At 38.8% G+C, this 14,564-nt stretch overlaps 1 protein-coding gene across 3 annotated transcripts; it reads right to left on the bottom strand.

Moving 5' to 3' along the window:
* Positions 1 to 60: 60 nt before the first annotated feature.
* LOC126412399 (UPF0729 protein CG18508) lies at positions 61 to 14,525 on the bottom strand. 3 transcript variants are annotated; one of them, XM_050081976.1, is made up of 3 exons: positions 14,339 to 14,484; positions 7,420 to 7,609; positions 61 to 424 (listed from the first exon to the last, which is right to left on the bottom strand). In XM_050081976.1, the coding sequence occupies exons 2-3, from the start codon at positions 7,538 to 7,540 to the stop codon at positions 180 to 182; spliced, it is 366 nt and encodes a 121-aa protein (XP_049937933.1). In that variant the 5' UTR covers positions 7,541 to 7,609; positions 14,339 to 14,484; the 3' UTR covers positions 61 to 179. The 3 variants fall into 3 exon arrangements, 2 of the variants coding, with proteins under 2 accessions (XP_049937933.1, XP_049937934.1); XR_007575284.1 differs by lacking the exons at positions 61 to 424; positions 7,420 to 7,609 and adding exons at positions 12,767 to 12,907; positions 13,014 to 13,201 and having other exon boundaries at positions 14,339 to 14,494; XM_050081977.1 differs by lacking the exons at positions 7,420 to 7,609; positions 14,339 to 14,484 and adding an exon at positions 14,501 to 14,525.
* Between the last annotated feature and the right edge of the window lie 39 nt (positions 14,526 to 14,564).

Below are 14,564 nucleotides of genomic sequence, written 5' to 3' on the forward strand. Positions count from 1 at the left end.
TATTTCTGTTAAGGTTTCATAGTGGAACTTACTACAAAATTTTGCATCACTTTCTTATGATTAATTGATAATATTTTTTATTGGTGCTTGCATTTCAAAATGAATATTACACTTTATAGAATTTTTTTAAAATAACAAATAACAAAGGAATGCTAGGAAGAATAACCAATATAAATGCTTTACAGAGACTTTTCCTTCACAATGTTATCACTGCATTTTGCTGAGGATATAGAAGTTTTTGTGTCACCATTTTCCAGTTTCCCTCCTTGTGATTCACTGTCAAGCTGCCCAGAATCTGCAATAGAAGTACTAGAGCTCTGCACTTGCCTCCATGGATTCCAGTATTGCAAGACAACTGGCTGAATGAAGCGGTACCATATAAATAAGAAGAAGGGTACTACAATACAGGGAATGCAAACCATCCCTGTAAAATGGCAAAACAGAAATAAAACCGATTAAATTTTGCACAGACTGTTAGAATTACACTAATGCTAATCTATGAGCAGCAGGGCAAGCCCCAGCATATAACATCATAAAAAATTTTGCTGACTTGACTAATGCACTGTATGCATTTATATAAAAAGCAGTTTAAACAATTCAATATAAATTACAAACTTGTTTATTAATGGCATTAACAAATATCCTTCCATATAAAAATTTAGAAAAGTTAATAAAGGGATAAAGAGGAAGAGTAGGAAACCCATTGTTATACACCAAGTTACAGACAGAAAAAAAAGCTGCACATCTGAGCTTTCAGCCAAGAGGCCTTTTTCTAAAGTAGAAAACACACACACACACACACACACACACACACACACACACACGGCCACTGTTTCTGGCTGCTGAGGCCAGTCTGTATACAGCTACTTTGGCATCTCCATCCGTATCAAACCTACCAACCACCAGCAATACCTCCATATCGATAGCTGGCGCCCATTCCATACCAGGAAGTCCTTTTCACAAAGTCTGACCATCTGTGGCTGCACCTGTAGTGACAAGCAGCTCCTCTCCAAATATACCAAGGGTCTCACTGACGCCTTGACAGACTGAAATTAAATTACCAAATAAGCTGCAACCAGTTGCAAAATCATGTTTTGAAATCGATTTGCAAAAGTAAATAAAGAAAACATGATTTTGCAACTGGTTGCTGCTTATTTGGTAATTTTATGGTTTACGGTCGCTGCACAACTTGGGAACCATATGGAGCCCACCATTCAGATTGAAATTACCCTCTCAACCTAGTACAGAAACAGACCTCCTGTGAATTGTCCCTTCGGTCACCAGTAATCTTAGACACACCCATGGCTCAGCCACTAAAGAGCACTCCCCTCATGACTCAATACTACCCAGGACTGGAACAACTGAACCATATTTTCTTCCAGGATTTCAACTACCTCTCATCATGCCTTGAAATAAGGAATATCCTAGCCACTATCGTTCCCACCACTCCCAAAGTGATATTCTGTGATCCACAGAACCTACACAGTACCCTTTTCCATCCTTACTCCACTCCTGTTGCCAACTCCTTGCCTCATATCCTTGCAGTAGACCTAGACGCAAGACCTGTCCCATACATACCACCACCACCACCACCACCACCACCTTCTCCTGTCCAGTCACATGCATCTCCTATCAAAGGCAGTGTTACCACTGAAAGCAGTTATGTGATGTACAAACTAAGCTAAAACCACCGTGCTGCTTTCTACGTGGGCATGACAAATGACAAGCTGACCGCCCGCACGAATGGCCATCGACAAACTGTGGCCAAGAAACAGCTATACCACTCAGTTGCTGAACATGCTGCTCAACACCACACGCTTAACCTCAATGACTGCTTTTCACAGTATGTGCCACCTGAATCGTTCCTACCAACTCCAGCTTTCCTGAATTGTGCAGGTAGGATTTCTCCTTGCAATATATCCTATGTTCCCATAACTCCATGGCCTTAACATGTGCTAGTCCCTGCCCTTCACCTACCTTTCCCTTCCCTGCTGCCACCGCAGCACTACACAACCTTCTATTCCACCAACGCACTGACCAGGCATTTTCCCCTTCCTCTACTTTCTCCTTTTCTGGTTACCCCCCTCCCCTCAAACCTCCTGCCTACACCTAGCAGCCCTGCACTGTCCCATCATGTCCCTGCATATTCCCACAAGCAGCACTACACCTTTCCTCACCCCTGTTATTCCTATCCCTCCGCACCCAGTCTCCTCCTTACCACTCCTCCCCCTCCCACCCACAGATTGCGGCAAGTTGCAAGTGTGTGTGTGTGTGTGTGTGTGTGTGTGTGTGTGTGTGTGTGTGTGTGTGTGTGTGCGCGTGTGTGCGCGCATGTGTGTGTGTGTGAGGGGGGGGGGGGGGGGGGGGGGCAATAGCTAAAATGTATAGCAGTCTTTCTGCTGTGCCTGTCTGTGACTCAATGTCTCCTCTACATGGTGAGTACCAATCTATTCCTTTCATAAATTTGCAGTCCAAAAATTTTAACAGTATATCACAGTAAATTTTTTTAAAAAGGTTCCTTTTTAAAATGCTGTAATTCAGTGGATAATCATTACAACCATAACACTTCAGAAAACCTTCTATTTGTTCTGTGCACATTCTGAAAGATTTAATTAATTTGGTTCACTATTTTAAGTTCAGGAGCCACTCAAAGTCTTCAAAACATTTTGTTCCAATAACACTTCTTACAAGTTTCAGTATCTTGATTTCTGTCCTTTTGACCTTGTTGCTTAGTAGTTTGTGCATAAAACCTGCAAGTTTTTTTGGTTTTTTTGTAATAATTATTTTGAGGCAGGTGCGGGGATGTTAACGTTAAGTAAACCTGCAAAGTGTTTTACAAACCCTTGTATCTCAGAATGGATGCCGGATTCATATTAACTGCATTAACAATCATTTGAACAAGGATTTTTTTTCTCTCTCTACAAAATGTCAAGTTTGCTTTCTTCCACGAAGATCTTAAGTATTTAGCAAAGTTCTCCTGTAAATCAATATTTCAGAGCATCATCAAACACAAGAGTTTTGAAAGCAGTTGTCAGTAACAATAAAACTGAAAGCTTACTACCAGTTAATAAATGACCCAGCCTAGAGGTCATGTGCAACAGCTAGGAAAAGTCAGATGAAATTGGATGACTTTTTGAGGTTTCAAAGTCTACGAGTAGGATGCTTAACAAGGGTTCTCAAGTTTTTGAGGTATGTAACACAGGTCCCCAGGGCTCATAATATTTAGTTATCTTTATGATTCCCAAGCCTACACAATATCACTGCCACAGTGAACTAAATCTTTCAGCTTTTTTGTTTTCATCTGAGAAACTGTACTGCTGATCCAATGATGTCTTAGAAGGCACTGGTAGATGTGTAATAATGTGATGATCCGGGATCTATAATATATCTCTTTGAAATGGCAAATCAAAATCTCAAATGATTTTTCTCTAACACTGGCAACCCACTATCTGTTGTCATACATGCCCTCAACATATTAGCCATCAGCCAGATGCAGTGTTGAAACTACAAATTTTGGGAATCATCAACTGGTCATCCTGACATTTTAAAAACAAACGACTTAAGCCCACACAACCTTTTCACTGTAATTTCTTCTTCCTTGTCATTTGGCTGGCTGTAGTGTCATTTGGTTGGCTGTATGGCTATGAGACTAAGCAGTGAGGTCATCAGTTTCTTGTTCAGGGGATAGTCCACCTGGAGTTAGTGACGTGAGCAAGAAATATAACTGCATTGTGATAGCTTGCAATGATGATAAACTCTAGGCACTGAAAGTGATATTGATGCAGAGTAGGAAATGATTGATAGAGAGATGAAAATATGTGGGTTGGATGTACTGTGTACAAGCCAGAGAGCAGAAGATGACCCCAAGGGTCAATTTCTGGTGAGAGACAACAGCTGCTGCTCCACCACCACTTGCTGACATATCATCCAGGGGTAGCAACTGATCTGCAACTGGCTCTTTGATGGTGATACAACTCAGCATGGAATCAAGGTAAGCCAGTCTCCTGAACCTCTCTAAGCAGAGATGAGGTATAAAATACCGAGAATAAAAAAAAAAAAACTGTTGGAGGCCCTGAACACAAACCTCATGGAGAATAAGTAAAATGTTAAGTTGTGAAGTGCTGTCATATGCCTTATTTAGGTAAAAAATTAGTACAGAGAGATTTAAGCATTTAGAGAGAAAGCCTATAGGATGTTTCTCCAATGTCCTTCTCAGAAATTTAACTGATAGGTAAACAAAAGGTCTCCTGAATGGAGAACCCCGCATAATACTTGGGCTACAATCCTTTTACGCAGTTTACTGAGCATGAGGGTAATCTGTCAATAGCTGTTGACAGACATTGGGTTTTTGCCTGGCTTAAGGACTGGAAGATAATACTATCTCTAGATTGTGAAGGGAAGATACTTCTAGCCAAATAAAGTTGAGGGCCCTGATGAAATGGAGTCTGTGAGACACATTCAGATGAGAGTCTTATCAATTTTGAATCTAATCACAGCCTAGAACTGTGCCATGGGACAAGTTAAAAGTTTGAACCAGTTCCCAGTTAGTGAAAGACTCATTATACAACTCAGGGTTACACAGAAGGGGTTGGGGGTGGGGGTGGAGGAGAAGAGGATGCCTCACTTTTGCAAAGTGGATTTGAGGTTTTCAGCATAAAAGACATGTTGGCAGTATTACCACCATGAAGGAGGTGAACTAGAACAGTTCATCTTCGGTGGACCAGTAGACAGTAGACTCCAGCACACACCTGCATTTAATTAGGTTGTGAGCGTAAGCACACAGATGTTTAACCCCCCTAGTACCACTGGATTCAGCAGGATCTCAAAGCACATTGGAAACATGTAAATCCCTTTTTCAAAGCCATTATTTTAAAAATATGACTTTTTACCTCTGAGTCAATTGTATCCAATGATGCTTTATTCTTTAAAATGTATTCGTAACTTTTTGCACTAAGTAACACTGGTGTAATATGACCTCCATCTAAATTTCTTTTTGTTTCTTGAATGTAACATCTATGAAAATAGAATGATGACTATTACACTGAACCGCTGTAAGGCACAATTTTACATTACTTCATTACTATACTGCCAATATATGCCATATAAATTACTTGTAGTATTTATGATCATAGTGGTATTCAGTGAAAGCATAGTGGTACTCAAAAGCAACAGCTCAAGCATCAACTGTGCACTTCCTGTTTAGTCAGAGGCTACTACTGTGAAGATAACCTGTGATCTCTTACATGGACATGGATGTAGTGACCAAATGTGAGTTAACTGAAATGTGTTCTACAATAAACAAAAAAAATGGGTAAAGCCACTATCTACGTCCTGCAAACATGCCATGTTGTCAATAGGGAATATGTTCTCCAGATCAGTCCTGAGGAAGGACTTTTACAGTCCGAGAATAAGACTGGAGCAAGGGAACGAAAGAAGTACTACACTGGCTCCGGGCCCCATGCTCATCATGCATTTACTCACAAATGAGTTGGGAGCCTACTGGAGTGAGTAATTTTCTTCTTTTCAATGACGCTACTAACAAGCTTCAATGCATTTTGGTGAGTGGACATCTGAAGAATTAACAGTAAGACGCCATTTCAGTGGCATTCACATAAATTAGAAGAGCCTATTTTTTCCATGCTTTGTTTGTTCAGCAATAAATATTTCTTTTGAACTGGCTAGAAACAGTCATTTTTGTTTTTAAACTTTTATTTCCCCATTCATTGCAGAAACAAATTCCTTAATGCCAGAGCATAACATACGTAACTCATCATCCTCAAAAGATTAAAGTACAGCTTTTTTAATGGATCTGTCAGAGGCACAAAATGTTGATTAGTTTTTTAATACACCAACTGCTCTGTGGCAATGTAAGAATCTTAATTTCTGCAACAAGGGATGATATGCACATTTTTTTTTCCTTCCTAGCTTGACAAATGCTGAATATGTATACTGAAAGTAATTCATTCACTCATGTTTTCCTAGACATTCTAATCGCTGTAACATCATGATCAAAGCCACTAGCAGATATCTATTGACAACTTATTAGCCCTTGTGCCTGATTAACTTTACTTTTGACATTTTCTTTTTAATCATTTTCACAAACTGCCTTAATTCTATGACAGGAATCTCCAACAAAAGAGCAGAACTAACATTAAAGATTTTGCACACTTCCATCTGCATATCTTGATAAGATGAAACTGAAGCTGTTACAGAAGCCAATTTGCTACATAGGTTGACACAATACTTTGTCCAAATGAACCATATTTACTGATTTTACAGAGTTTCATTAACATGACTCAATTATTTTTAAGTAATGATCCTTCTTTGAAACACGAGTACATCTTGATCTTTGAAAGAACTGTTTTTCAAACTAGTTTTATGGTGAAGATGAAACGTAGATATCATACATTACTGAAGCTCTGATCAGAAAAACTCAAGTGATCCTTATGTTAAGGAGAAAAGTATGGTCAACTGACAAATAGGATACAACTTGTCTGGTCTGACCAATGTCATATTTTAGTCATAGATATTAGTTGTTTATTTTTGTGCCATGGATGACAAATTGGTTATCTTCTGTGGCAAAGTGCCATAACTGAAAATAAAAATAAATAACTGTGTTATTAAGAGATAAATATTGTGTATACTTTTTGGCACTTGTGGTAATTTTAAGTCATTTGTGTACACATTTTGAATTATACCTTTCTCTCATAGTGAATTGTTCCAGTTGCTGTTTCCTCTGCGTTTGATTTGTACCCTATACTACGGAGGTCAACTGAAGAATAGGATACTGGCAACAGCAAAGGCAAAAAAGGCAGCATACATAACACTGGCATCTTGTGTCCCAGCTGAACTACAAAGGCTGTATCCTATTCTTCAGTTGATATATAGGTCAACTGAAGCACAAGATACAAATTGTGTATTTGTTGCATTTTTTCACCTTTACTAGTACTAATATCCTATTCTTCAGCTGACCTATGCAAATAAAAATACAAGATGCAAATTTTATGTTTGTCACTTTTTCTGTCTTTGCTAGTACTAGTATTCTATTCTTCAGTTGACCTGTATAGGTCAGCTGAAGTACAGGATAAAAATTTTATGATTTTTGCCTTTTTTCACCTATGATAGTACTAGTCTCCTATTCTTCTGTTGACACCAGTACTAGTGAAGATGAAAAAAACCAACATACATAAAATTTGTATCCTGTACTTCAGTTGACCTACATAGGTCAACTTAGGTACAGGATACAACCTATATGTTAGCTGAGGTGCTCCATGCTAATGTTACCTATGTCACACCCCCCCCCCCCCCCCTTTTTTTGCTAGCACCAGAATCCTATCCTTCAGTTTATCTATATAGGTCAAGTGAAGACTAGGATACTAGGACTTTCTACTGTGAAAAAAGCAATATGTGTAAAATTACATTCGAAATATGGATATACATGGTACATGTCTATGTTCTGTTTTCTCTGTTCTACGTTCCTTTGTTTCTCAACATTCATCTGTGTCTGCAATGCACCATCTGTGGTAACTTGTGATGTCATTTTTTAAAGACGATGGGTTGTATCCCATTCTTCAGTATTCACGAAAAGTCTTCAACGTTCTGCAGCCTTCTGCTGGAACCAAAGAGCAACAAATAGTAACATGGCATTCACCTTACTAACAGTACACTTTGGCAGGTTTTCTTCACTTACTGAATTGATCAGGTTATCAGAGGAATAGTATGAAATATTGTTTGCAAAAATATAATTTGATTAAATCTTCTAATGGTCTTTTTCCTTGCTTCATATAGTTCTTCAAAGTTGAAAATTTAGAGAATAACTCTTGTTTCATTTTGCATTCAGAGCATACTGAGTTTCTGCTTTCATTTACTACTGCCTTCCAACAAACTTTATAAATAGAGGTACTTAATCCAAGTACGGATGCAAAACCCCCTATGAGTTACAGGGTTTAAAATCCACATATTTTCACAGTAATTTTTTTTTTTTTTTTTACAATTCATCTCGTCTATCTTGAAAACTATGAATCCAAAAGTGAAAAACCTTTGGTTTTATAAAGAAGATACTATACAGTAAATCCGCAAAAGATACAGAGGGATCAAAATACTTAAACTTTGATTCATTAGATATGACAAAATATGTTGAACACTACGGATTACATGGCACTAAAGTGGTGAACCAAATGATTTAGTACTTACGGACTGTACACTATGAAAACTATTTAACTAACTTGCCAAATTTTGCAGCTTTATATAATTATTCACTCAATTACAGAATTTCAAACAAAGCAAATTTTTTTTGAAATGTCGCAAAATTTTGGCAAACTTAACTTTTGAGTCTCTTACACCAAAAGTATTAAAATGTATATATTTTCTTTTGGTCATTTAACAAAACTAAACAAAGGTGGAGACATTCAAGTGAGGACATGCAGGTCACTTGACATGGAATTATCCTGATTCAACTGCATATATTACATGCAAGTAATAGTTTCTCAGTGTTGTCCCTTATGTTCTGTTTACAAGTCTAGTAGTCACAAACCCATATGCCTCATGCCTCTCAGAAGCCCTTCACACAAAGAAAATGTGTTAACATATCCTTGCAAAAAGAAACTGCAGAATTTCAAGTGGCTGCCAAAAACCTTAAATAACTTTGTGCTTCTTCAACATTACAGCAAGGACAATGACAAAAAGGAAATTGAAAGAACTGATTGAAAGCAGTACATGCTCATAAGTTAGGAATACACCAGCCTTAGTAACACAGAAGAAACTATGCTTCAGGGATGAGACAAACTTATCTACCAGTACTACGTAAGTTATGTACAGGACATTCCTGCAAAGCAGACACTTAACATCAAGGTCCTCTCTAAGTTTCTTGTTGAGGTTGCGCTGATGCTAAAGTTAGAGAACCTACTCAAATACTTACAAAGATCTATTCTAAAGAGACTAAAAGAGACTTTAAAAGGTTCTTGATGCTTCTGTTAGGTCACAAATTTTAAAACAAAAATTTCTGAAAATTTTCTCTGTCACTTGTCATTATGATCACTGAAAATGACCTGTCACAGAAAAATTCTGAACATGCTGAAAAATGTTTTATTTAAAAACGAGGAAAGCAAGTATTTGGTACAATGGCTCATTAAAAATCTTTCCTTTCTTTGGTTATATTTCAAATCTAAAGTGTTCGCTAACAAATGGTTTTCTGTAAGAATGTTGTTGATAATGGACATTTGTTACATAGAATTAGTTTCCAAACTTATTTGTTGGAATTGTAAGTATTACAATGGGAAATAATTTTAGGAGGTTCACGATGGACATTTGTTACATAGAATTAGTTTCCAAACTTATTTGTTGGAATTGTAAGTATTACAATGGGAAATAATTTTAGGAGGTTCACGATTTCTATTGTTTTAAGGACCCAGTGGTGCATACAGAAAAACCTCAAGGAGGTAGCCCTAAAGATATCTTGAGCTACCTTTACTTTTGCTGCAATAAAATATAATCAAGTCTAATGCAAAGTTTAAGAAAGTTTTATTTCAACTGAGTATACACATATACAGGACAATGCCATCTTATGATAAAAAAAATTACAATTGTGATTCTCTTCCTTAAATGATGAATTCTGTGTGTCTATTCTTCCTGACAAATCGGTTAATTACATCGTCAAACACAGTAACACGGACACACATGCTACACCGAAAAGTACACCTATTCGATAACTCTATTCAGTCGAGTCGACTGACGAAAGAAACGAATGAATAGCATGCGGGCTGACTGGTGGGGGCGGCGCAGGTGGCAATGTGGACGGCCCTGCAAATGGGCGGAGGGGTTGCACGCCCCCCTTATGCATCCGCCACTGTATGGATCTCCACATTGCTTAATCCACAATCTGTCTGTCTAATTATATCATCATAACAAGGACTATAGTCCAAATTCCAAATAAAATTACTTTGTGATTGTCATTTCAGAGTTGAATGGTAGGGATCAGCTGCCATTCAACCTTAGTTCTTTCTTGAGTGCCACATATATGCTGTGTTGCTTGTTTTGCAGCCACATGCAGGATGTTGTGAAGCATGACTGGCTGTGGGTGGCTGCATGCCAGCAACACTGTCTCTCCCACCACTGCATTGTGTCAGTCACAAAGTAATTCTAATCTGAGTATAAACATATACATTTGAGGCATTGTGTATGCAATACAATGCACACTTCTCCTTAATGTAAGCAACAACAATACAAAAGGAAGGCAAGATGACATGTCTTCCCCTCTTGCTCATCCACTCAATCTTGTGACACATAGAAGCTAGGGTACAACAGTACAATATCATAAGTGACAGGTTTACCAATTACACTGTAGGGAATATACACTGAAGTGCTAAAGAAACTGGTATAGGCATGCATATTCTAATACAGAGAAATGTAAACGGGCAGAATACGGCGCTGCAGTCGGCAACGCCTATATAAGACAACAAGTGTCTGGCGCAGTTGTTATATTGGTTACTGCTGCTACGATGGCAGGTTATCAAGATTTAAGCAAGTTTGAATGTGATGTTATAGCTGCCACAGGAGTGATGGCACACGAGCGATAGCACACAACACCTTCAAGGTAGCGATGAAGTGGGGATTTTCCTGTATGACCATTTCACAAGTGTGCCATGAATATCAGGAATCCGGTAAAACATCGTATCTCTGACACCGTAGCAACCGAAAAAGATCCTGCAAGAATGGGACCAACAACGACTGAAGCGAGTCGTTCAGCGTGGCAAAAGTGCAACCCTTCCACAAATTGCTGCAGATTTCAAAGCTGGGTCATCAAGTGTCAGCATGCTAACCATTCAATGAAACATTATCGATATGGGCTTTCAGAGGCGAAGGCCCACTCGTGTACCATTGATCACTGCATGACACAAAACTTTCTGCTTCACCAGAGCCCCATCAACACTGACATTGGACTGTTCATGATAGGAAACATGTTGCCTGGTCGGACAAGTTTCAAATTGCGTTGAGCAGATGGATATGTAAGGGTATGGAGACGATCTCATGTATCCAAGGACCCAGCATGTCAGCAGGGGACTGTTCAAGATGGTGTAGGCTCTGTAATGGTGTGGGGCGTGTGCAGTTGGAGTAATATGGGACCCCTGATACGTCTAGATACGACTCTCACAGGTGAAACATATATAAGCATCCTGTCTGATCATCTCCATCCATTCATGTCCATTGTGCATTCCGACGGACTTGAGCAATTCCTCCAGCATGACAATGCGACACCCCGCATGTCCAGAATTGCTACACAGTGGCTCCAGGACCACTCTTCTGGGTTGATACACTTCTACTGGCCCTCAAACTCCCCAGACATGAGCATTATTGAGCATTACTGGGATGCCTTGCAACGTGTTGTTCAGAGGAGATCTCGACCCCCACATACTCTTACAGATTTATGGACAGACCTGGTCTGTCATGGTGCCAGTATTCTCTGCCAGAGAAACTATTTTACAATTGGAATTTCAGTCTTGTGGGCCACTATCAAACAGTGAAAAGGCTTTGATCTGATGATGACTTGTATGCATGTTGGACAATTAAAAAGTCGGACATACTGAAGCAATATTTTTTGCAGTACCACTTGGTAACAGCTCTAAGATTGAGACTAGAATTGTGAAATAAGTAATTTCTATAGTCACTGGCAAATATGATGTCCTTTAAATAAAATTAAGGGTTAGGAAGCAATTCCTGAAGGTAATTTTAGGGAGTGAACCACGGACCATAAGTAGTTCAGAGAATACGAAAATAGTAGCTTTTGAAATGTGATGCTACAGAAGAAGGAAATACAGAATCGTCTGATTCCACACATCTGCTTTGAACCATGGCGTCCCAAAGATGGCGGAAACGACTATACATGACTCCAATATGGCGCCTATTACGTCATTACGTAAACATATAAACACACCACCAGAAAGAACCACTGACAGCAACAATACGCCACCTATTAACATGCCACACACGCAAACTAAACCAAAAACATCACCTAACACACCACCAGAGAGCACCACTGATCACATCAAAACGACACCTACAAACACGCCACTCTCACAAACTAAATACCGCATTGTCGTAACATCACACACCACAACAGCCTTATGTCACGGGTCAAATCTGACAGGAGGGATCGGGCGCTTCAGTCGACACCAGAAGAATGCTGAAGATTAGATGGGTAGAGTGAATAATGAGGAAGTACGGAATTCAAAAGGGGGAAAGAAATTTATGGCACAACGTGAAAGGATCTGTTGGCAGGATACACCAAGGGACATCAAGGAATTTTTAGTTTGATAATGGAAGAAAGTGTTAGGGGCAAAAATTTTAAAGGGAGACCAAGGCTCAACTACAGTAATAAGGTTACACAGGATAGACTACAATGGAAAGGTGCATCAAATCAGACTGAAAGCAACATCACAGCAAGGGCATCCTAACACTGCAATTGTGGATTAATAAAATGTGGAAGTCTACAATACAGTATGTGATGAATGGCATTTCAAAGTGTACAAATTAGTTAATGCTGTAAGCACATCAAGAGATAGATCACAGTATATTTTACATTAAAAAGTATGTTATATGATAGATACCACATTTGTTGAATGCTGATGTACAGCAAATTGAGAAGCTGAGACCGCTAAAGCATGTCCAATGAAGCTGTTATCAATGGGTCCTTCATCCTTAATCTTCCTTCAGTATACTGTACAGTATCATAAAAACGATAGTTGCTACTCACCACATAGCGGAGATCCGCTTTATGGTGAGTAACAGCTATCATTTTCAAAACACTGTTGCATTTTATCCTGGATTTTCCATTGCTCCATTACACTGCAACAACTTCCACTGTTATTGCTACAAAAAGGGCGAATTTCCTTTGTGTCATGTGACCTATATACTGGAACAATCATCTACAGTCAATACAAAAGTAGCAGCTTGCATGCAAGGTATCTTGTAACTGGTTGTGCGAGTGATGGATGAGAGCATGTAGAGTGCAGCCTCACCTGTGGTTGTGATGTGATAGAAAGGAGGGTGAAATCTGGTACCAGCACTTAGCCGCCCCCTTTCAAATAGCACCAACTAGGCCACTAAATTTCAGATTCACATCCAATGGGTGTGTTAATATGCCCTTACTTGACAAACACTGGACAGGTCTGGCCTTTAATCCAAGGACTGGTGCAAAGTCAGGTGACTAGGAATGTAATGGATGGAGAAAGGTTTTGAGTTTATAGTGTACTTTAACAGTTATACAGTGGATAACTATTATATACATTTTCTACTTATATTTATAGGTATATAGTTACCAAGTAAAAGTTTTAAATTTCCTTAGGTCTTGTTGAACATCTCACAATAGTGCAAAGCAAAACAAGAACTGTACAAAAGGAAAGAACAGCATTCAATGTCTCTATGTTATTAGAGATGGTAGACAAGCTCAGTTTTGACAAGAGATTTGGCAGTGCCCTCTTAAGAAGCACCACTCAGGCATTCACCTTATGGTAATTTAAGAAACCTACTGAAAACAAATTTGTAAACGCTCCAATCAAAATAGCACATGTAGACCGCGAATAACTTTTTATTATAAAATTTGAGAAATAATAACAACTTAATAAAGGGAAAGTAACCAATTTGGAATTCTGACTGGAGTTTTATTACAATATAAAGATAAGTTAAACTACTTTGGGAATGTTTTTCCACCATGGAAACACACGAAATAACTTAATACCTGCAACACTATGTATTACAAACAGGAATCACATTCCCTTATGGGGTTTCTCCTTCCGCCAAGTATTCCAAAAACGCCAAAGATCTGATACGTTACATATCAGCCTCTGAAAATCCCTGTGTAAATGGAGCATAATATGTAAAGCCAAGGCTCCCTATCACGAAACTGAGCAATGGTGGTATGTCTGACCTAAACGGATCAACTGAGTTCTGTATAACGCGAGCAAACAACTCCTTCAAATTCGGTGAGTACATAAGACACACCAAGTTTGGTAAGCTTTGAGGTGCAAACATACTTGGAGACGCGACGCAGCTTGATGAATTAATCGTTTACCTTCTGATAGGTGTATTTCATTCCACGGGACGAAGTACGGGCAAAATAACGTAATATACGAAAAGTATTGCGATAAATGAATAGTGCAATTTTGTGCCCATTCTTGTTTGTACAAGAATACATCGTAAATGAATGCGTTGACTTATTTATCGGCATATCTCAACTGCTTATTGGAGCAATCGCCTGGAGGGCAATCGATTATCAATGAATTTTTTTACAATTCACGTTTAACATTGTAATTAATGTGAGCAGCGCGCATGTTACATTATTTACCTGTGGATTTTCAAGGCTATCTCCGTAGCGCAACGATGTACTACAGAAACTACGAACAACAATTTACATTTAACAACAGTGCAACCACATCCTATATCCCAATCATCTCGTGCTTTTGAAAATGCGCAAAACGCTTGTCATCTTTCAACATGAGACAATTACCACAGTGTTGCCATGCGCTGAATCCAAATGTACCTAATCCCTGTCACAGGCGTCTAAAGCTAGC

The sequence above is a fragment of the Schistocerca serialis genome, chromosome 7, assembly GCF_023864345.2.
Source record: "Schistocerca serialis cubense isolate TAMUIC-IGC-003099 chromosome 7, iqSchSeri2.2, whole genome shotgun sequence".
NCBI lineage: Eukaryota > Metazoa > Arthropoda > Insecta > Orthoptera > Acrididae > Schistocerca > Schistocerca serialis.